The sequence below is a fragment of the Varanus komodoensis genome, unplaced genomic scaffold (genome assembly GCF_004798865.1).
Source record: "Varanus komodoensis strain SLA01 unplaced genomic scaffold, ASM479886v1 scaffold1, whole genome shotgun sequence".
NCBI lineage: Eukaryota > Metazoa > Chordata > Lepidosauria > Squamata > Varanidae > Varanus > Varanus komodoensis.
In genome coordinates this window covers 113,158,094-113,182,999 of record NW_025335268.1, presented here as the reverse complement: position 1 = coordinate 113,182,999, position 24,906 = coordinate 113,158,094, and the positions used below count along the sequence as shown (strand labels likewise).

General features: G+C 38.5%; 1 protein-coding gene across 2 annotated transcripts in view; it reads right to left on the bottom strand.

Annotated features, from left to right (window-relative positions):
• The window catches only part of LOC123028671 (serine/threonine-protein kinase TNNI3K), a 133,991-nt gene that overhangs the window by 63,276 nt on the left and 45,809 nt on the right, over positions 1–24,906 (bottom strand). Inside the window, exons 8-17 of one of the 2 annotated variants that reach the window (XM_044440811.1) lie at positions 16,295–16,439; positions 16,102–16,206; positions 13,957–14,051; positions 11,519–11,668; positions 9,319–9,405; positions 8,425–8,481; positions 4,630–4,722; positions 4,494–4,551; positions 4,190–4,384; positions 2,564–2,668 (exon numbers count right to left, since the gene is read on the bottom strand). In XM_044440811.1, coding sequence (XP_044296746.1) covers positions 2,564–2,668; positions 4,190–4,384; positions 4,494–4,551; positions 4,630–4,722; positions 8,425–8,481; positions 9,319–9,405; positions 11,519–11,668; positions 13,957–14,051; positions 16,102–16,206; positions 16,295–16,439 — 1,090 coding nt within the window. The remainder of the gene's footprint in view (positions 1–2,563; positions 2,669–4,189; positions 4,385–4,493; positions 4,552–4,629; positions 4,723–8,424; positions 8,482–9,318; positions 9,406–11,518; positions 11,669–13,956; positions 14,052–16,101; positions 16,207–16,294; positions 16,440–24,906) is intronic. The other variant, XM_044440821.1, reaches the window with a different exon arrangement.

Here is a 24,906-nt window from a genome sequence, read left to right as displayed (position 1 = left end):
TAGGCAGAGAAACATGAAAGACTGCTGAAGTCAGTGGTACATAAATTAGCAATGTAGAGCACTTCATAAAGACAGAGGTGTCTTTCTCTGGAGATTTTTGGGGAGTTAATATTACTGTAAAGCTTTGAAGCAGCTGTGGATTAATAGCCTCCGGCAACAACACAGAAGAAATGCAAATACAGTTCTACACTGCACTTTTATCTGAATATTATTCTTAATTACATTTTCACGGAGATGGATATAAGCAGCAATATTAGCCATCCCCACATACCAATTTTGGTATATATAAGGAGATTCCCACAGCAAACAGAACCATGAGCTAAAGCACACATGGAACCTGTATTGAGCGCAGCTCAGTTCACTGCACTGTTGCACAGCAGCTGCATTCATGTGACGGAGTGGTATGCCAAGACATACAGTGGTACCTCGGCTCACCAACACCTTGGTTCACGACCAAATTGGGTCACAATTTGCTGCAGGAGCACACCCGTGATCACGCATGTCTTCCCTGCACAAACGTGACTGCAATCATGGCCATCTCCCCACTCAGGGGGGTGGGGAGATGGCCACATTCATGCTGGTTGAGGAGGGGGGAGGGAGAGATGGCCAAGATGGCACCCGTCTTTCCTGCAGGAGCATGCCCATGCCAGGATTTCTGTCACCCAACATAACTGTAACGGACAGAGTGTTGAATCTGATGAACGATAACATGGTCTCTCATTTCCAGAGGGTTATGCAGCACAGGAAAAAACAAGTGACTATAGACAGATTTTTCACCAAAATTGGCCCTGCAGCTAAGAGACAAAGAAGAGAGGAAACCCCTGAAAGAGATCTCCCCAATGTCTTATGGAGGGGGACTCGCCCTCAAAACAATAATCTCCCCCCCCACCTAGATTAGTGTTCTCCACTGTACTGTACAGCACTTTGTTGTTCTTTGTCACTTTGTTTCAAATTTTTCTGATTAAAAAAAAAGTAGTTACAGAACGGATTAACCTTATTTACATTGAACCTTATGGGGAAATTTGACTTGGCTCGCAACCAAAAACTGGCTCACAGCCACATTTGAAGGGGCCAGAACAGATTAACCTTATTTACATTGAATCTTATTGGGAAATTTGACTTGGGTCACAACCAATGTGGAATGGATTAAGTTTGTGAGCCAAGATACCACTGTATTCCCAAATCAAAGTGAAAGAGGAAATCCTTGCAAATGCATCGCTACACTGTAATAACTGACCATTTATTTCTAATGTCTGCTTTCTGTTGCGTAACCAATTACAGAACCAGAAAAGAATGCTAAGTTTGCTCAGGAGTCTTTGAAGGAAGAACGTTGTTAAAAGGCACTTAAAAGTCAAATCAGACTGCTCCTACCCACATGCATGCTGACATTCTAAAAGAACTCTAAAAGGCTAGGCAGACAGGATTTACATGTACGGAAGCCAGATATATATATACATACATATATTCATAAATATGTGCCTTTCCATATGCTTCATTTGTCATTAATTATGCTTTTCTTATAATTTACCTAGAAAAGACTAAACAAATCAGATTTTCAAATTTCAAAAGCAAATTTCCTGGATCCTACCTGATCCCTTTTAAAATCTGATATTATGTTGGTCATTTTCTAGTACTAGTACAAAAGCTTAGAAACAAGTTACATAAACAATTACTGATCTTCTATCAAAGAGCTCTTGAATGGATTGAATACCATCTTGATTTGTTTTCAAATTGTCAAGAAGAACTCTAGATTGTAATCATCTGTCATGCCTATTTGCCCTGCCTATATGTCTTTCTACCTTCTTTTTCTAGTACATGAACTAAGTGATTTCTCTTTTAGAGAATTTCTCCCTCTTGCCATTTTCTTTGAAGGTTCCCTTCCCCTACCTTGGGAATTTCTTATGGGTTTTCATGTTCAGAGATCCTGGCTGGTGAAAGCAACCTGTTGACAGTATAGTAAGTTTTGGACACTGCCCCGCAAATAGGCATTTTAAAAATGATTCATGTTTCTCATCAATAAGAATCTATTATGCTTGTGGGCAGAAAGATAAAACCTTTTCTGTAGTGGCCTCATGAAATGCTTTACCATCAGATGTATGTGTGTCTTCTCCTCTGACCATTTAAGGGGTCTGAGTCAGGTTTGAAAGGAATATACACCCATTTAATATGAAAAGCCTGTTTTTTAAACGCAATCTATTGCATGTTTACCTTGTAAATTACACTGAAGAGGTTTTGCCAAGTCTTTGATCCTTAAAAAGAAATAATGCATTGGATTGAAAGAGCAGGTAGTGACACTTGTTTACTGAACATCTCCAGAATATGTAATTTCATGAAAGCCTCTCATCTGATTAATATGCGTCAAGTTATTAGACAGCCTTTTGTTTCAAAATGAAATCAAGGGCACTAGACAGATGCTTTCAAAAGAGACTATGGGTCCAATCATAAAAGTACCTCTATCATCAGTCCAGTATTCTTATGTCAGCAGTTCACTATTATAGTGCTGTAGGGCATCTGATATCTATTTCAGAATTACATATGACAGGAAACTAAAAGCAAAATCTACCTGTTTAAGTCACGATGTATAATTGGCTGGGTAAGATTGTGAAGATACTCCATACCTTTGGCAACATCTACTGCAATTATTAATTTTGATTGCAAGTCAAGATTTCTGCAATGAAAAGAAAACATAGTATTAGTCATATTAGAGAGATGTGAGATGAGTATGTCAAACTTACTGATTATGAATGCCTTTCAGATTCTGTCATCTGTAAATCAAGTTGTCTCCAAGTACTTTAAAATAAGAAATGATCTGAACATATGAAACATTGGAAATAGCTTTAGTCCTATTTAAATCTTGGTTAATTCTCAGTTTGTTGCTATTTTCCATCTCCCCTCATGAGAAAGTCTCTGTTCTTAAGAAGATCCCTGACTGGGAGGGTGGAGGGACATGTTTCATAATTGGCCTAAACACATTTTGCTCCCCAGTCTGTCTTTTTTTTTTCACATTGTACACCTAACTTCCACGCTGTATGTTAAATGGAAGCTCTGCTGAAATGGTCATAAAGGATCAGATCTGCTTTAGTTACAGATAAATGCTGGATGGCACTAGAAGTAAACAATTTCACCCTGTATGCATCAGCCTTCTGTATATTTATTCAAATAAACCAAGCCACTGTGTATCACAAGCAGAAAGAAACATCATATTGCAAAGGCATCTGGATAACAAATAGCTCTACAGGACATAGATACCACACACTGTAGATAAAGTCTGCATCTTTGTTTTGTTTTGTAGAATTGAGAGGGCAAAATGGGGTGAGGGGGGAAATAGATTCATTTATCTCCTGAATCTTCTAGCTTCTGTTATGTCATAAAATCCCTGCACTGCTATGATTATTACTACCTAGCAGCCTCAGTAATAATAGACCTGCTGTTCCTTCCAGCCAGACTCAAAATACAAACATTGTTCAACATGTTCTCAAACTGTGGAAATAGGGAGAACACAAACAACTTAAGAAAGGAAATGCTTATTTATTTGCATTTATAGACTTCCTTATTTTCTGAAAAGCAATCAAGATGGTGAAGAACATTTTAAACAAGAAAAGGTATAACAACTATCAAGTTGGGGACATAATTGTCACAAGCTTTGAACAATGAAATAAGCTGAGTGAACAAGCTCAGCTAAGTATGGACTTCCTGTTCCCTGTCTAGCAATTGGGCTGCTGTAGCCAGAAGTCCTCTCCAGTCCTCCCCTGAGTTTTTCAGGAGCTGTTTTTCCATTTCAGGTTTGTATCCCTCTTCCTCAGCATTGCATCCTCGCCTTCCTCAGTCTTGTCTTCCCACCAGACAGTACTAATTCCAGCTCTGCTCCATGCATCTCATTTTCCTCATCCTGCCTTTTCCTTCCTCACTCCTTATTCCATCTTCCTTTCTGCTTGTCCCAGTTTCCTTCTTCCCTGGTTAATTTAAATAATCCAACATATTCATCCACTCCATTCCCTTTCTTCTGCTCAATCACAGCTACAGCCTCTATTGGCCTGCAGATGAGCACACAGCACCTATATGAATGTCATCAGTGGGTACAGAGCCAGCAAACTCCAGGCCTATCATGATCAGGAGTGTGGCTGTGTGGAGATGATGCAGTAAGCCCTGACGGATGCCCAAAGTAACCCATGAAAGTGAGTCAGTTTACCGTTTCTGTTCATGCAGCAGAGAAAAGAGTGAACCTCCAGATATGTATTGTGTGACTATGGCAAATTGACTTGGGTCGTCCAGGCAAGCACCAACAAATTGGATAACGCATGGGTGATTGAGTCGGCACAGGATGGAAACTTCGCGGCAAAACATATCAACATCTGATTTGGAACAGTAGGTGTTGGCTCGGTAACTAATATGTAGCATAAGGGGGGAAAAAATCAAGTGAAGCTTCAAGAATGCCATTTTAAAATACTCTTAATCAGTAAAGAAATGTAATAGAATATTTTGCTAATGCTTACCGTTTGATTGCGACTATTTTATTCCTGCATCTCCCCTTATATACTTTTCCAAATGATCCTGCAACAAATTAAATCAAATTAGAACACAGCAACATGTAAATGTTCCCTTTTCTCGAAAATTTCCATTTCCTTGTACCTGAACCAATAATTTCATGGAACTCAATTTCTGAGAGCTGGAGGTGAAAATGGGATGGCAGACCAGCACGGAGGAGAAGAACATCTGCCTTTTCTACAAAAGAAAATCAGCTATTTGTAAAATGCAGTGGAAAGATACATTAAAAGTACCACATTTAACAATAAATATGTAAAATGAATGGCTTATTATTGGTTGACTTGATCTGTACCTCTTTGTTTCAGTATCCAATAATAAACAAAGATTTGCCATATCCTTAGAGCTTTTGGCATTAGCAGTTTATCATTAAAGAACACCATTCCATATACATATTCAGTCTGGATCATGTAATGGATGCAGAAAATCATTTATACAAGGAATTAGTTCTCTCTTCTATCTCTCAAACAGTGGCTAGTGAGGCTGTGTTTCTATTACCATTCCATTTCCATTCTTGGAATTAGATTTGATACACCCCTAAATTTTGAGACTACCTTGTTGATCCATTTTGCTGGCTATAAGAGTTTTATCAAACATTTCACATTTAAATATGCCTTCTGATTGCATGGATAAAAATCATGATATATCCCAAGCAAATATTTGGAAAGAAAATTCATAACAGATAGTCAAAAGAACTATCAGATAGTCAAAAGAACTATCAAAATGTGATTGAATTATACCTAATATTTAGAAATAAGTTTAGAAATAATTCTTTTAAAATGAAGTTGGTTTACACTTGATAGTAGTGTCTTTTATATCCCTGTCATTGTTTTTAACTTTTAATAAAAAGTCACCCTAATACTCTAATATGTTATCTTGCAGAATGTCTCAGTTTAGCTTGCACTGCTACAAGATGTACAAATACTACCATCAACTGTAGTTGTAATAATAAATAATTTTCTCTTGAAGATAGACTCTATTTCACAAGTACAATTCTTACTGAATTTAAACCAAATCTGCAATTTTATACACCTTAACTTTAAAGTATCCCCACTGGGCAGCGGAAACTAACTCTGTATAGACATCCACAGGGCTGTGGATGACAGTGTGACAATGTGACAATGTGAAAACAGCTGTCCTAAGGAAGCACTTTCAGTCAATCAGTCCAGACAGTTTCACACAGAAGACCCAAATCTCATTCATTCATTCAAAGTTTTTATTGATGGTCATAATAGCCACATGAACAGTTCATGATTAAAAACCATCAAACAAATAATAAAAATCCAGTGTGTGTGTGTGTGTGTGTGGGGGGGGACTTCTAGTCATGGTGATGATCAGACACTAAATTTATCTCTCTCTCTCTGAATGTTGATCTAATTGGAAGTATCTACTTTGATAAATAGCATGGTTTTGGATACAAGGTAAAGGGGAAGGTGTCTGTCTCTTTAAAAGACCAGAATATTGAGGAATTATTTTATAGACTCTTTAAAAAATTAAGCTTTAAAGGCTTTAAGGGAGGATTTCTGCCTCCTCTTTCCTATCACTTGATGAATGTAGAAAACTTTGTAAGAAACATAAAAGTATTTTAGGGATTACTTTTATTATCACCTACAAACTGGAGTCTAATAAAAATAACATTGCTTAAATACCTGAAGGTGTTAAGAGCACTGAATTTGTAAGACAGATAAGGTTGTGAAGCAGAGCAGAAGAAACTGAGTTCCTTTTTCCTGATGATGTGGTGATTTATGAGAGAGGCATACATTTGTTCTAAACATGTGCCATCCAGTGGATGGATGTCTTGATGGCAGCCTAGATCACAAAAACCTCAACCAGGGAAGAGTACATAAAGCATTATGGTATGAATCATCAAAAAGGAGGACTGGGCATTCCAGATGTTAAAAAGTATTGGGTTGCAAATCAATTAAAGATAGTTCCAGATATTATAGCTCAAAATAAAGAATTAATATGGAGTGATATTGAATTAAAAGAATTAAAGGAAATAGGCAATCATTTAGAGTCATATTGGTTTAAAAAGGATATTAAAAAGATTATTAAGAGAATTCAAAATCCCTTTTTAAAAAATACAATGGAAGTATATGAAAATGGAGGCAACATTTAATCCCTGGAATTTCTCCGTTAACACCAGTGGTTGAAATGGGAAAATTTCCCAAAAATAGAATTAAAGGATTGGATTAATAAATTAAAAAATAACCATATATATAAATGGGAAGACTGGAAAAATAAGATAAAAATATAATACAATTAAGGAATATATTGCTAGGGGTTAAATTAAATTGGTTAAATTTAATTCAGTTAGAAAAATGGATAAAGATGGGGGATAAATTTAAAGAGGAAGAAAGATAATTACCAAAATTTGAAATGATTATAAAAGAATGTGAGACTGAGGAAGAATATACAAGTAAAGGAAGAATTGCCAAAATCTATAGGATATTAATGGAGTTAGGGGATCAGACAAGAAGTTTAAAATCAATTTGGGAAATGGATGTAGATGAGATAAAAGACAAGGATTAGAAGACTATTTGGAATAGAAGAGTATATAAGAATATGTCTGTTAGAATTAAAGAGCACGGCTACAAGGTGATATGGAGATGGTATTTAACACCAGATAAGTTAAATTAAATTGATGATAAATATTCTAATATAAGTTGGAGATGTAGTAAAGAGAGCAGAACTTATAAACATATGTGGTGGGATTGTGAAAATATACAAAAGATTTGGATTATGGTATTTAAGGAAATTGGACAAATTTTAGATGTAGATTTGGAAATGTCACCGAGAATGGTCTTATTACTGTTGATAGAAAAGCAAGATATAAATGAAGCTAAGAAAGACTTGATTGTAAGTATGATAATGGGAGTTAGGCTAGTGATAGCTAAATATTGGAAACAGAATTGGGTTTTGCAAAGGCATGAATGGTATAATGAAATATGGAATAAGATAATTAATGATAAACTGATGACAGAAATAAAAATTAAAAAGGGTTAATGAAAGCAAATGAAAGTCTGCCTGGCACAGAAATGTGTACAAAGAAGGCACCTGGTGCACATCTCTGGGGAGCCGATTCCACATTCATGTTTTAATGCACTGTTTTGTTTTTTAATGAATACACTAGGTCTCAGACAGTATATCAGGAATTGACATTGGCTTTGCCCCACTTGTATATTTTTCCTCATTCTAAATTTCCATTTTCCTCACTTGTCTCTGTTGTTGAGACTAGGTCATGACTTTGCATGGAAAGTGCTTCCAGTTCTGGAGGAGCCATAGATCAATAACAGAACCACACAGATGGTCCCAGCTTCAATCCCTGCCTCTCAAGGGAGATCTACTTAAGAACCCAGCCTTGAAACCCTGGACAGCCACTGCCAGCCAGAGTTTACAGTTTTGGAGTAGAAGGACCTATAGTCTGACTCAGCATGAGACAGCTTCCTATATTCCACAGGAGAGATATTCTGGGAGGTCTCCTGTGTCTTAACAGCTTCCTTCTAGGCAGTACTTTGACCAATGCAAATTTTCCTGGTATGGAAATAAAGTGTTAGAAGCAGTGTTGTCTGGTACATTTCTTTATATCAGTCAAATGCTCTAAGACATGAGTCTTGACAGGAAAACATTGGCAAATCCATTTTATGCAGGCGTTGGACCAGTGTAAACACTGTCCCATCCAAGATGCCAGTGTCATTAGTCATGCCACTGAGTCAGATGTGCCTGTGGAATAAATAATGTCTGTCTTAACAACACTTTGGAATACGAAGGTCTATTATATACGTATCAATGGGACTTGTGCAAAAATTTGGCCTTTCTCAAGTAATGAAGTTTTGTACTGAAGTTTAAAATTCTATGGGGTTTCCTTCATTATTGCATTACCTTTAGTCATGCTTTTAATCTTCCCTAGGGGAGATGGAACTGACACATAGGATCCATCTGAAAAAAAAGGAGAGTGAAACTTCTTCTGATTATTATGACTGTTTAATTTCTATATTACCCCACAGTCAAAGCTCTCTGGATGATTTACACAATCCATAAAAACAAAGAAGAAAAAATAAAAAAGTAAAAAGGTACGAAACAGTTAAAGTAGATGAACTAACAGACAATACAAAGAATGGCAAAAAGATATTTAAAAATGTAGTGTACTGTATGTTTGTTTATTAGTAGCTAAAGTTAAAAAAATCACAATGCTTATAAAAGTGTTTTGAAAAACAATATGAATGTTGTACATGATATACATTTGATCTCACTTCATTAGCATTTCATTTTCATATGAAAATGCCAAGAAGTTCCATTAAAGCTACGGAAACTTTATAGATTCTTAATACTGATGACTTAAGAGAAAAAAAAACAATTCTTTAAAATAAGAAGATATAAAGCTTCTAAAAACATGGTGACATTAGATCTTGCTGCAATAAAATTTATTGTTCTGGAAAGGTTTTGACCCATAACCCATGATTCTTGGAACATTAAAAAGGGGGCCTCCCAGAATCAAATATCCGTGGCCCAAAGATAAGTGTATCCATATGCTTTTAATCGTGCTTATTTCAGATGTAAAAATTCCCCTGCTCCTGAAATAGAGTGAGCAGATGCTCACTTCCAGAGGTCCTATTGTCCTTTCTAATTCTTGTGCTCCTCATTTCAAAATAGTTCCCTCCTTTCTTCCAAATCCTGCTCCTTCTCTCCTTACTACACTATTTTGTGTGCACCCACACACTAGTTGTAACATCTAGTTTTCAGCAGTGCAACATTAACAACTTGACAATACTATACCTCCTCCAGGTTGGGAGTATTCATTACAAGGGGATTCATCCTGGGGTCTCTTGTAATGCTTCAGAAGTGTGACAATAGCATCATGACCTGAAAAATAGCAAAGAATGAAGAAATAGCTCAGCTATCCATCTTACTGTATTACCATGTTCCCAGACTGCCAGCAAAAGAAAACTAAGACTGAGACTTGGCCAATACACAAGTACATCTCAGACTGCATTACAGTAGAATAGCGGTCCATGAGATGCATGCTGCCCTCCAATGCCTTCAGTATGGCTCTGTAAGGGTGTGCTGCCTTCCAACCTCTATCATATGAATCTCCTGCCAATTTCACCACTGCTTGTACTGCCTCTCCTAGAGTTCTTGATACAGAGAGTATTTTTCCCATCATGGCTCCCAGAGCCATCTGGATCAGAAAAGCTGTAACACAAGTGTGAATCTGCATGGCTGAGGGGCTTCTGAGATCCATTTCCAGGTCTGATGTAGAAATGTTTTTCCATCCTCAGTGCAGGTAATCTGAAATCTTTATGGGTAATTTATTATTGAACTCCCTCTCTCTCTCCACCCCTCTGTAGAGAAAAATCACCAGAAGACTTTTGTATATTGAGGAGTTAGGTTGGTGTGACACAATTGCCCTTCTATTCCTACCTTACAAACGGCCCCCACAACACACACACACGAAAAAAAAAAAAAAACTCCATTGAGGCTCTCCAGCATGCAAGAGAATGTTTTTCTAAGCTGCTTGCTGACCTTGGAACCATCCTTTTCAGCTGACAGCTGATTGAGGAAAACCAGTTTGCTTGTTATTGTATTTCTTTTTTCCATGTTATTATGTCTGTTTACATTATTGTGCCTGTTTTAGAATCAAATCTTTAGACTTTAACCCACCTGTGTGCTCATTGCTTCTGGATCCAAAAAGCACCCTTTGCCTTTGGCAAAACACCCCCCCCCCCGCATATATACCTCTTAATGAGCCTCTTCAATCTGAAATGGACTCTTGAATCAAATGACTTGAACATTATAAGCTCTTTTTGAGATCTTGCTGTTTTAATATGGTTTTAAACTGAGCTGCTAATTCTTTTATGCTCTTAATTAGAAGAACATTTTCTAAATGTAGCATTTTTATTGTTTGTTCATTTTATTCATGATGTTTTGTATATTTTTAGCATTTCATTTTGTTTGTCTTGACATGTAAGCTGCCCAGAGAAAATTTATTCATGGGTGGTTACATAAATTTAATAACTCAAATTGGTCAACTGATAATAACAACATACCTGAAAACACAGGAGGTCTAATAATCCATTTATGCAAACACAGTTGAATTATTCTGACTACATACAGATTAGTTAAATCATTCTGGATAATGTGAGAGTGCTTACTGAACCCAATAAAGGGTTTGTTATAGCCTAGAGATTGCCCTCTAAACTAAAGCTGTTTATGACTTCAGAAAAAAGAAAACCGGTTTTGTGCACAGTTTCAAATAAAAACATACCATGTCTCAGCAATATGGAAAAACTTCCAAGTAAATATCATCAGTTCCTTGTTAAATTTGGAGGACAAAAGGAAGCAAATGTGAATTTGAGTTGTTGCCAAGGCAGATCTGTGACATGCATAACACACAGTACAGCATAGTAGAAACCATGGACATATGCTTTGAACTCTTTGAAGAGTTTCTGCAGGAAATCAAGGATAGCTATCTATTGTTAAAGGAAGTTTATTCTGCTGCCCATCACAACAGAAACCGAGTTTCCTTCCACATAAAATCAATAGTAATCCTTTGCTTCCTAATGGACTTCATGGATAATTGCATTCTAATAGTGTCTCTGATAGCCAGTTCAGTGGTAACAGTGGGGAAAAGGTTTTCCTTAAACCTTTTCCTATATTTTTGCAGGAAAAAAATCAGACTTTTCTGAACTGAGGTATGTAATTATAGATTTTTAGAATGTTTATTTTATTGAAATGATAAGGGTTGTGGCTGAATCTGTGTAGAGTTAAAGCTTTGGTTAGCATGTTGGCATTTGTGTGAGCATAAATTCCAAACTTGATATCTCTTATTCTGTCCTTGTGAGAAGCTGACACATGATGACAGCCATTTTTAACATGCCTAGCTTGAGCTTTGGTTTTTGTATGTTGTCCTGTCTTTCACAGTTTGTAATGCTATCTTTTCTTTAATGTAAAATATAGAAAGTTAGAATAGTAATACCTTTTTCATAGGCCCACATCAAACAGGTCTGCTCATCTTTCTCACCACTAGACCTGCTAGGATCACAAGCCACAAGATTCATATCAGCTCCATTGTCCAGTAAAAATTGGACAAGACGGATATGGCCATGATAGCAAGCAGAATGTAGCCCTGGAAAATTAATGGACAGAAAGGGAGGAAAGAGGACAAACATTACTGTGGGAAGGTTTTCATAAAGGAGTTTATAGCAGAAAAACAGAAATCATGAAAGGATATCCTTGAAAAAGGAATTGTTATAATAGCAATTATATAGCAATAGCAATCTCTCTGAGAGCACCAGCCCAGCTCTACAGTGTTCTCTAGCAGTCATTCTGGATGATTTTATTCTACTAGCAGCATTTATTCTGCTAACAGGAAGAACCAGAGAGCCAGTGTGGTGTAGTGGTTAAGAGCATGGGACTGGGACTCAGACGATCTGGGTTCTAGTCCCCACTTAGCCATGGAGCCAACTGGGTGACTTTGGATCAGTCACAGACTCTCAGCCCAACCTACCTCACAGGGTTGTTGTTGTGGGGATAAGATGGAGGAAGAAAATGATGTAAGCTGCCTTGAGCCCTTTGTAAGAAAAAGGCAGGATATAAGTCAATAAATAAATAAATAAAACCAAAGGAAGAACCTTGAGGAAGTGTTGCTGGTATCAGGTAATATTTAAGTTCCAGGTATATCAGTGGATAATGTATTTTCTATTCAGAGAACAGGCAGTACCTTCTTTAGCTATTTTACTGAAAGTGTGGAAAGAGGATGTGTGAGAGTGCAATCCAATTGGACTTCTGTAACGGACTCTACATGGAGCTGCCCTTGAGGACAGTCTGGATACTTCAACTGGTCCAGAATAGGGCTGCCAGGTTGTTAACAGGGACCAGCAGGCATGAACATGTAATGCCAATCCTTTTCCACCTACGCTGGCTTCCAGTTGAAGTTCAGGCCCAATTTAATGTGCTGGTGAAGACCTATAAAGCCCTAAATGGCTTAGGGTCTAGCCTGGGAGGCTCCTTCTGACTCGCTGTGTTTCTGTGTTTCTACCTGAAGGATCGTCTCCTTCCATATGTGCCTGCCTACCCCTTAAGATCTGGGGCAGAGGTTCTTCTTTGGGGGCTCTCCCTGAAGGAGATGAGGAGGGTGACTATCCAGAGAAGGGCCTTCTCTGTGGTGGCACCCCAATTGTGGGATTCACTCCCCAGAGAAGTTCGCCTGGTGCCGTCACTTTATTCTTTTCAGTGCCAGATCAAACCTTTTTATTTTCGCAAGGTTTGAAGACCTGACTGTTTTAAATGGGGTTTTTATTATTAAATTTTAGGATGCTGTGTTTTAAGTATTTTTTCTGTTCTTACATTTTATTGTTAAACCATCCTGAGACTTCGGCAATGGGATGATCTACAAAAGTTTTAAATAACTTACTAAATAAATAATCCTATATACACTCTCTTAGGAGTCTCACTGAACACCACGGAGCTGGGGCTTGTTTTTAATTATTAGAATTAATTAATTAGACATATTGTACTGTTAATGTATACCTTTTTTTATTGCACTAAAATCTGAAGCCTTCCAACCTTTAGAAGGAAGATGAAATGTAAGTATTCCATTGTCTTGTTAAAGAAAATAGTGCTATGCAGTCATTCTGGCTGCTTCAGTAAAGTGGGAAGGGACTTGGATGAACATGAAAACACCACCACCACCATCTTATTTTGAACTAGAAATGTCGGAAGGGGGCTTCTACTCAAAACCACTTGAATGTGAGTAGGCATTTTTTGCATAGTGAGCCTGATAAAGCAGTGCTCATGATTGACCAAGGATCCTTCTAGTAGTCAAGCAAAAGGAAGTAGAAGCCCTCATTAGACCTTCTTTTTCTATATGGGAAGCTCATAACTCAGCCAGAGGAAATAGGCATTGTGGACAGCACTCACAGCAGCGCTCTGGACCTCACCACCCCTTTAACCTTCACATAGTCTGGACGCTATCTGGCATTGTCCTAGACTAGGAATGGCCAAGTAGCAGCCAAAGGGCAATATCTGACATCCAACATTGCTTTGTTCAGTTCCACCCATTGCTTGTAAAGAGACATCATTTGCAGTTGTTTGGTGCTACACAACTGTTTACGGAGGTTCTAGTTTTTATGACTTCTTCAAATGCCAAGACTACCTTCATGTACAACACCTGTGGGATAGGCTTGAGCAGCTGATCACCACCTCATAGGATCCAGGCTTGCTTCTGGGTTGATGGACTTTCCAGAAACATCTAGCAGGTCATTGTGGAAGCAGAATGCTTTGGTCCACTAAGGGTCTTGTGTTCTTAATAAGTTTTTGTCCGTATAACTTTTTCAATTTTCCCTCTACTGGATTTTATTTTATTTTGAATTTTGAGGCAAAAGTCTATAAACACACACATCTTTGCAGGCTTACCTGTGTGTCCATCCCTTCCTTGGTGATTGACACTTAACACATTCTCATCAAGAAGAAACTTTACAAGTTCTATGTTCTTGCCATAGGTGCATGCACTGAACAAAATAGATATAAAAACAAAATATTAGTGATAATGAAATTGAATATGGTTAATTGAATAAGCATCATAGTTGCATAAAAATGATCTAGCAGCACCAAAAGACGTTGAATGTAAAGAAAGACAGGCTTCTTGCTCTATGAACCTTCACAAAATGTACATTAAGCAGGTCAGAACTGACTCCAATTTATTTTGCTGAGCAAAATAAGGACATCGGCTGAAAGGGACAGTATTTTTGCTTTGATTTCCTGAAGTTTTGCAGTGATCTCCTTGATGTGGTTAGCAGCTGCTCATACCTTTCTGATTTCTGTAAACCTTGTTCAGTAAGAATTTACTTTTTTAAGCATTGTTTTGATATTGCCTAGATAGCACTGTAGCATTTTTGTAGCCATACCTAGATTGTGCAACTGTGGGACATAGCAGGACCAAGAGCTTTCCTTTACAGCAGGAATTTGACCTGCTGATTCTAGAACCCCCATCCCCCCTTTTCTTAGATCAGTTGTATTTGTCTCTGCTTTTACTGCTGTTTATATTCATCACTGTGTTTTAAAAGCAAAACTATTGTAAACAGCTCCAGGCATTGGCAACACAATAGAAGACAGTATACACACAATAAACAAATCAACAGATGAAGGAATGCAGTACACTACATCTTTTTTACATACTGTTATCTCACTATTATTTACACTGGGGAAGTTTTGTAAGCTATAAGTGCTAAGCTTCTACATGAGAAAAAGACAATTATGATAACTGTGTGGACATTTTCCCATTCTCACATTAGCCTTCTCATACATAGATGGAAGTAGCAATGTAGTTGCAGGAATCCAAATAATCTTTGGAAAAGATTGATATTAAGGAGGATGTCTAAAACTCAGCTGCAGATGTTATTGCTCTCACACTTCAGTAAGTTTTCCCCAGATGTTTGAAAAAGCAAAATAAAAGTTACTATAATAAGTACCATTTTTATGGGACATGGGCTAGACAGTCAAAGGATATGTTAGCATGCCAGTTTCAATCCTGGAAACCTCTCTGAGGTCAGAGTTGGAACTCTGGGATCAGTATGCAATCAGACCTATGATAATCCTCTAGGGTTGACAACATGGCCTCAGGGCATACCCACAAAGTGCCACCATGACCCAATATCCTGGCACTTCCTCAACTTCTTACCTCACACTACAAGGTACAACTCTGAAATTTGAAGTCTAATTGAGTATGGAAAGTTACAGTCAAACTGTGTGTTTTGTGTACAGAATGCTTCAAAGGCTGTATTTTCAAACATTCCTACCAGCATTAATAATCACTATTATTGTTGTAAAGCTGAGGAAATGAGGCTGTGGCTCAACCACATGCCATGTAGCAGTCTGTTTCTTTCTTCTATGGCAAAACAATCTGAAGAGGCCATTTCTTAGGGTGTGAAGGTTTTCAGGGGAGTAGGCACAATACTTTTCTCTCCAGCTATTTTTCAGCTCTAAATGTTCCTATATCAGTGGTTTTTTCACCCATGGAAAGAAAGATATGGTAAAGGTATGGAGATTTGGTATTTCCTTCACAGTGAATGAAAAATAACTTAGGGAGTGACATTTTAAGCTAAAGAAATAATGGATGAGAAATGTTCATTAGCCTGACTGCACATGATGTCGATGTGAAAGAAAGTCACCTTAATTTATATTCAATTTATTCATTAATAAGTGTCTCAGTTTAGGGTCAGACTAGGTTTTATACAGGAGATCTGCAGTCACAAAAAACCTACTTTCTATCATGACAATTGGGGAAAAGAGATAGTGTATAACAACTTATCAGAAAGTTTCAATTATATTTTATTTATATAAGAAGTTATTTATAAATATTTATTGACTGAAAATTTGTGCATATATTTATATTTTAGAATTTATATTATTTAAGGATTCATTTGCAGAAATTCTACCTATCTTTATCTAAGCATAATACTAAATTTATATTACTTGCCTCCTTTGTAGCTCTGGATAGGTCTCCAATCTTATAACTTTCTAAAATGGTGGCATTGGGCATATAAATATAAAATGACCTACCTGTGAAAGGCAGTTTCACTGAATATATTCTCTTTAGTGAGACTTTCTGTCCCTGAAAGCTGAATTAATTCCTTTACAACATCAAACTTCCCATTGTAACAAGCACTGGGGAGAAAAATGGCAGACACATTTTTAATTAGAGAAGGTGAGCACTGCAAGCATGAAGCAATGCCCTGAATTGCTCATTACTCACAGATGCAAAGGTGTATCTCCATAAATGTTAACCACATGGGGTTGGACTTCAAAATTACTTTGGAGCAAGAACTTGACAATATCATGATGTCCAAATCGAGAGCAGAAATGGAGAGGAACATGGTCCTCATTGTCTTGAGCATTCACTGCCATTGAACAAGAAAAAGAAGAAATTAAGTGGATTGTATTTAGAGTAAGTTTTCTGGAGGATTGGTGAGGTGGTGCACAGATCACCAATAAGCCAGAAAAAAAAAAAAAAAAAAAAAAAAAAAAAAAAAAAAAAAAAAACCAAGAAACACCCATTCAGTGTAAGAGAGTTGGAATAGTTTACAACCTTGTAGAACTAAATGGCCTTCTGGAACCTAGAACACTTTCCTCCAGCAAAGCATGAATACCCATGCTTTGCTTCCTTAAAGACAAGCTTGCTCAATACAGAACATAATGGGTGGGATTCCTCAATCACCATAGTCCAGTGTGGCATATTTATGCTGGGTGTGTAGCAGCTGCTGTTTTGAATGGCAAGTTTTCAGCAGCACATTCCAATAGTTCACTCTGTCATTCAAACCAGACTGCAGGGGTTGTTTGAAAGTGTTCAACCTTCAAATAACTTTACAACTCATCATGGGTTATTTGAGGGCTGTGCAAGTCATGAACAATTCTTGCCAAGCTGATTAAAATGAGATGACAATCCATGGCAATTCTTGTCCATGGCTGAATACTCAAAATGTTCACCAATTTGCATCGCAACTCACTGCCGTGTAAATACACCATGGAGTGTTGTGATGATACTATAAGCCAATGAAAATCAGACTGTTCCTGCACATTAAAGAGTTGTAAGGTGTCCCAGACAAGCAGAACATGCAGAACATGGCAAAACAAAAAACAACAATACACTCGGAAATAATATTGGTTTGTGAATTTGAAGTAGAAGAAAAAGTCTTTCAAGTCTCATAGTGAATATACCTGGAGAGATTTAAACAAAACCACGCCCTGTGAGTGGGCGGGTGGGTATAAACACTCTCGCTTGTGGGTATTACGCTTTTCTACTGTGCGTCCTTACATGGGCTTTTCCAGCTCCCACTTTCCTTTTCCTATTCCTGATCTCCTTTCCATTTTCATTTCTCTCCATTTTCCTGGTCTCCTTTTGGCTAGAAAAAGATACACAGGCATACACATGGGGAAGAGAATCAGTGCAGAATAACCAGAATCTAATGGCCAAATTATCACGATTAGAACAGCTGAGGAGATGGGATTTAGTTCTTGCTTAGCCAACACTACTTATAAAAATACCCATTTCTCCAGTGCTATTTTCTTGGTTAGGAAATCCCTAATTTGTGCCAGGGAGGAATTTCGCCCCAGTACAAAAAGCATCATCTAAGGAACAGTTTTTGTGAGAGTGGGAAAAAGAAAGAGGTTAATTTCACTGCTCTGCCTTCTGCCATTTTGAGAATTACCAGACTTCCCCACAGTGGTTATTTGAAATGTTTTAAAATGTACACAGGAAATTGATATGATTCAAAGTATTCAATTATTTTAAATATTACTAATATTCGAGTATGTGACATTTCAAAGTAAGAATGTAGCATTTATCAATAATTCCCATGCTTTTTCAGTAATTGGTCAGAAGGTGGCTGTAGGCTGAAAGTTCACAGGTAAAATAAAATAACTATAGTTTAACATTCATACAAAAATACATACAAAAATGGAAGATGTTTTTTCTGTGTATAAATGGATCGTAAATAAATATGGACCTCCTATCATGTCATCTGATTTGGCCCTAGGTGCAACCTGCTTGCTGCTAAAATACACTTCAGTATCATGACAAATTGATAAAAGATTTGTACTCCAAATGCCATTTTTAATTGCTAAGACTGCAATAATTTATTGTTGCAGCCTCAGTGGTTTTTTCTGTCAAGGAAAATAAGAAAACATTGCTGAATTCAAGAAAATTACAAAGAAATTTTGCTTCCTTGCACATTAACAGTGCAGTACAAAATTATGATCCTAAAGACAGGCGTTAAAAGAAAAAAAGCACCTGAGTTACTACAAAATGAATGAGAAAGCAAAGCCATTTAGCCTCAAGAAGCAATGTTCTATGCTTTGGAAAATCAGGATTTGTTTTAAAATTCATAAATGTTCGTATTGAATATTGACAGTAAAGCAAAGTTCCAAAAACAGTGTAAAAGTTTTCTTTCAATCACAGCAAGTGAAGGTGAACAAAATTCACAGAAGCAAGATGATAAAAGCAATCAATTCACTTCCAAAAGCTCATCTCAATCTTTTTTTTCTCTACAGATGTTGATGTTGAATATCCATTATATTATCTCTGACTATTCAAATAGTTGACATTTGATAGTGCTAAACAGATGAAGTGCAAACTTTTATAAGAAACAGAGAAACAGAGTGAGCCAGAAGGGGCATCCTGGGCAATCTGACCCCCGGCTCTACACGGCCCTGCTCACGACATGCCTGCCATGTGCATGTCTAGCCTTTCCTTGAACACCTTCACTGATGGGACCTCTACCACTTCCTGTGGGAGCCCATTCCATACCCTTGGGATCCTAAATGTCAGGAAGTACATCCTGGCATCCAAATTGAACCTTGGTTCCCTGAGCTTTGCTTTGTTGCAGCATGTCCTGCCCTTCTCTGCAGGGGAGAACAGGTCTCTACCCACCTCCATGTGACACTCCCTCACATACCTGTATGTTGCCAACAGATCCCCTCAGAGTCTCCTCCAGGCTGAAAAGATCCAATTCCCTCAGTCTCACCTCATACAGCTTTCCCTGCAAACTGGCCACTAACCTTATGGCCCTACGCTGCACTGACTCTAACCTGGCTATATCCTTCCTGTAACGAGGGGCCCAAAACTGAACATAATACTCCAGTTGCAGGCGCACCAGAGTCATATAGAGCTTCTGGCTATACAACCAAGGGTGGCATTCGCCTTTTTGACCACCTCATAACACTGCTGTCTCATGTTCAGCCTACAATCAACCAGCACCCTGAGATCCCTTTCACAAGTGCTGATCTCCAGCCACTTGTCCCCTAACCTGTACTTGTGGCACCCATTCCTATGCCCCAAGTGCAAGACCTTGCACTTATCCACATTGAACGCCATCCTGTTGTCTCCAATTCCATAGTCTGTCCAGTTCCTTATGAATCTGGAATACCTGCTCCTCAGTTGTGGTCACTGGTCCTGTTTTAGTATCATCTGCGAATTTGATCAGCAGACTGTTTACCCCTTCTCATGTCATTACTGAAAAGATTAAACAAGATCAGTCCAAGGACAAAGCCGTGGGGGACTCCACTTGTCACGGGCTGCCATTCTGATGATTCCCCACTAATGGTTACCATCTGCTTTTGGTAAGTCAACCATGCTGTAATCCATTGGACAGTGCATTGGTCTATCTCCAAATTTCTCAGTTTCTCAACCAGGATATCATGGGGCACTTTGTCAAAGTCCTTGCTGAAATCCAGGCATACCACATCCACTGCATCCCCTCCATCAAGCCACCTTCAAACCTTGTCATAGAATTCCACAAGGTTTGTCTGGCAGGACCTATTATTGCAGAAGCCATGTTGTGTGGCCGCCAGCCTCCCTTCCCTATCTAGCATCACTAGATCTCTCTCTATTATGAGCCTTTCCATTGTTTTTCCTACAATGGACATAAGGCTAACAGGTCTGTAATTCCTTATGTCCCTTCTACTACCCTTTTTGAAAATTGGGACCACTGACGCCACCCTCCAGTCCTCTGGAACTTCACCCGTTCTCCATGAGGCCTCAAAAATGGAGGCCAGCGGGGATGAGAGAACCCCTGCCAACTCTTGAAGCACTCTTGGGTGTAATTCCTCAGGGCCTGGCACCTTTGTAACCTCCAGTACTCTGAGAAGCCCCTCAACTTCTAGGGGGGTGACTCTAATCTGTGCCCCTAAGTCCTCGGCCTCATCTAATCTCCCATGCCGATCTCCCTCATCCTGCTTTGGGGAGAATACAGAGGCAAAACAGTCATTTAGCCTCTGTGCCTGTTCCCTCGGATCAGTCACTGGATCCCCTTCCTCCTTACTTGGATCCTGAGCACCATAAGGTAAAATAAAGCTTGTAGAAGTGGACATTTCATGGGAAATTTTCTCTAGAGGGGAACTCAGGGGACTCTTGGACACTGTGGGATGGGCAGCTGCTCACTTAAGGAGGAAGCAACCCTGGCCAAACACGGTAAACACTGAGACCAGTAAACCTAGGATGAATAACAAAGAATATATATATATATATATATATATATATATATATATATATATATATGTGTGTGTGTGTGTGTGTGTGTGTGTGTGTGTGTGTGTGTGGGCATCTTCAGCTTCAAGTAATCAAATACTTTTTCACTATCTCTTTCATAGAGAATGATAATGAGGGACATACAGATACTGTGGATGAGGCCATAGGAGTACCATGAGCAATGGCAACCCTTTCTATTGCCTTCCAGTTAAAAATAGGACATTATGCATCAGTAGTACCTTATTCCTAAGATTGATCTTTTACTTAAAATATTATTTTTGCTTGTTATCATCCATATACCGAATCCCGGGCTAGATTTTTTCTTATGAAACCAAGGTGGGCACAGTTCCCTGTTCTTTACCCTTTACCTGATTCCCTGCTGATGCATCTTGCACTAGCAGTATTATGCAGAATATGCTACTAAAATAAAAATTATATGTTGCTTTTCTTTCATCTTCATTTTTCTTATAAGCAAATATGTCAAAGACTGAAGGTTTTTAAAGGTGCACTTGGGATTTTGACTGCCAACTGAAAATAGGCATGAATCCAGCAAAGAACTGGGGGAAAACTCCAAATCTTTTGATGAACACTTACTGCCATGTGAGTGCAACAGATTTTTTTTATTTAAATATACACACACAGAGAGAAATAACACTTTCTTTAAAGTCTTGTTATTTGAACCAAACCTTTGGTAGGATTAACTGTTTTTAAGATGTATTTCATCTATATTAATTTTTCTCATTCCTATTCCTTTCACCTTCTAACTTTTTATACCTGGTAACTAAGGCAACTGCTTTTACAAGTATCAAGCTGCAAGTACTCTCCCAGTGCACTCTTTTAAAATTCTCTCTAAAATATTTTGAAGCATATTCTTCTATAAATGATGGAACACCTGCAGAGTACATGCTGTGATACCACTGCTATAATAAGGAATGCATCCATACTAGTCATGATAAAATCTTGACATCCCAATTCCAACATACCCTTTGTACAGAATCATATGCAAGAGAAAATGATAAAGGCAGTTCTTTCCACCAGGGCAGTTGTTTTCAAACATTGGGTGACATCCTGAAAAGCTCAGCATTCTTAATTATACGTTTAATTGCTTATAAAACTTCACTGGATTTAATCCAGTGTCTAGAGAAATAATCCCTTTTGGAAAAGAGATATGAAGTACTGATTGAAAACACAACAAAAAAGAAATACTGTTTTTCAGAAATAATGTGGTTATTTTTAAAAAAACTTTTTTTCCAATCTCTGTCTACCAATTTTAAATGCACCATTGCATATTGCTTTTTTTTGTCGGGGGTGGAGGGGTGGTCCCAGTTGGTGTTAATTTTAATTACCTAGGTAAGATCAAATCTACACAACATTCTTCTATACTGAGTGGGAAAGAAAACTGCACAAGCAGAGGAGCTCTGTGCTTTCACAGAGATCCAAATGGTGATTCTACCACCAAATTGCAAAAACATGAAAGTGCAACACACTTTACTTTTACACAGAAATGAATACAAAACAAATCCAGTCAAGAGAAAATCATTGCAATAATTCTAAAAAAATCAAAGTATTGCATGTATTTTAAAGTAGTGTAAGTATTAACATGGGATGTGACTCTATTGTGCTCCACAACAGCACTAGAATGTATTGTTATTATTTTAAATGAGCTGGTATGAGGACAGTTTTCCCAACCTGTCTTGGACTCCAGCTGATCAGAAATGCTTGATGGGGAAGGCTACATTCGGCTGCCAAACACAGAGGCTATGTTCTACTGGTTTAAGTCCAGGCTCCCCATTTTTTCCAGACTTCTCCTGCAACTCAAGCATTGACTCAGCTCTCTTGGGAAAGAAAAGAATTAGCCAGTTTTTCAGTGTATTCAAATGATGTACCAGTGAGAACTCTCAATGGAATTTGTGAAGTAGGCATTAATATGGTGGTGGTGGTGGTGGTGGTTGTGTGGTTGGATCTGATTTCTTGTTTAATTCGTGTTTCCACTCCTTTTTCACTTCCTGGAGATTATGTTCATACCAAGTCTTCAAGCACTCCTGCATCCCTGCTGTACAAGTTTTCTTGACGACACTCTCCATTCCTGCTACCTTTAAAATAGTGTAGGCAAGGGAACTGGTGAGGCTGATGTTCACGATATGGTGGTTTTTTTTAAAAAAAATATTTAATTACATTTCTATAACATTCAATAGTCAAAGATCTCTGCATAGTTCCTGGTAAATGAACATCCTAATATTGCCAAAGTCACGATTGACAGCAAAAAGGAGTAGAGGTTGGCAGAGGATGAGGTGGCTAGATGGAATCACTGGGGCAGTTGGTGTGAGCTTGGGTGGACTCTGAGGGATGGTGGAGGACAGGAAGGCCTGGAGGAATGTTGTCCATGGGGCCTTGACGGGTCGGACACAACTTCACGACTAACAACAACAAAGTACTTGTGGTCCTGAAGCTTGGGTGGGTTGTCTAAACCTCCATAAGCAGAGATTTGAAATTTGCATGGGAATAGATAAAATCTCTATAAATGCCCATGAACATGGCACTTCATCCATTATTAAGGTGGTCTTTTTGCTTGATCTTAGTGATCACACTGTTATATAATCAAAGGTGGGAACAATCCTTTAGGTATGCATAGGTCAAACAGGGAAACATAGAAACAGAGCAAGTCAGGGGGGCCTCCTAGGCCATCTAGTCTGAGCTCCAGCTGGCTCCGCTCATGACATGACTACCATGTTCATGTCCAGCCTATCCTTAAACACCCTCACTGATGAGGCTTCAAACAACTTCCATGGAAACTCATTCCATACCCTAGGGGTCCTAACCATCAGGAAGTATTACCTGGTATCCAAATCGAATTGATTTTGTTCCATTGAAATGCATCCTGCCCTCCTCCACAGGGAAAAAAGGTAACAACCCACCTTCATATGACACCCCCTCAAATACCTGTATGTCACTAACAGGTCCCCTCTGAGTCTCCTCTTCTCAAGGCTGAAGAGACACAGTTCCCTCAGTCTCTCCTCATATGACTTAACCCTGCTAACCAGCCACGATCCTTGAGGCCCTTCACTACACTGATTCCAACCTTGCTATAGCCTTCTTGTAATGAGGGACCCAGAAGTGAACACAGTACTCCAGTTGTGGGTGCATCAGAGTGGTAGTAATACCTTTCTCAATCTTGAAGCCACTCTTCTGGCTATGCATCCTATGGTGGTGTTCACCGTCTTGACCACATCACACTGCTGACTCATGTTTAGCCTACAGTCGACCAGCACCCTAAGATCCTTTTGACAAGTGCTGGTCAACTGTACACAAGTGCACTTTGTCAAAGACCTTGCTGAAATCTTGGAAAACCACATGAACTGCCTCCCTTCCATCTAGTCACCTCAAAAACCTGTCATAGAATTCCACAAGTTTCATCTGGCAGGACCAGTTTTTGTGGAAGCTGTGTTGCGTGGCCACCAAGCTCCCTTCCCTGTCTAGGGATTCCAGAGCCTTTCCTATTATGAGGCTTTCCATTGTCTTTCCCAGAATGGACGTAAGGCTAACTGGCCTATAATTCCTCATGTCCCCTGTACTACCCTTTTTGAAAATTGGGACCACTGGTGCCACCCTCCAATCCTCTGGAACCTCACCCATTCTCCTTGAGGCCTCAAAAATGGAAGCCAGCGGACATGAGAGAACCCCTGCCAACTCCCTAAGTATCCTGGTCTGTAACCCATCAGAGCCTGGCAAACCATGCAAGTAACATGTTTAGCAGTGTTAATATAATAATCTTTAGTCACCCAGCTATAAAGAAATAAAAGAAAGGTAGAAAAGTGGGGCATTAGCATTATTTATCTCATTTGTGTTAGCAGGAGGCCCACAGTGAGTAGGTGGGGGATCACAAAAGTGTTACCTCTGACCTGTATGAATTAAAACCATGGATGGAAATATTCTTTTTTGTTTAAATACATATTTCCCTCCTGCAAAGGGAGGATTAGTGGCTGATAAGACTTGGAAGGATTTAGACTCTCTTCTGGATCTGCTAACTCAGAAAGTACCAAATCTTCATTTAATAACCTCAGAGGGGCTTTTGTTTCCTCTTCATTTAGATTTAGATGTTTTTCTAGCAACTCATGCTTCTATGGATAGTAAATACGTTCAGTAAGGATTAAGATTTTTGGAGTTGTATATCATTGTAATCAATATTCACTTCATGGAAATCCCATGGACCAATTTGGAGGTTATTATAGTAACGCGCAAAAAGACAGTGGTTGTGATATTGACTGTGTTATGATCTCTCCTTCACTATTCCCCTAGTACCTTTGAAGTACTTGATCATGCTGAGACCATTTTCCCATTTTAGT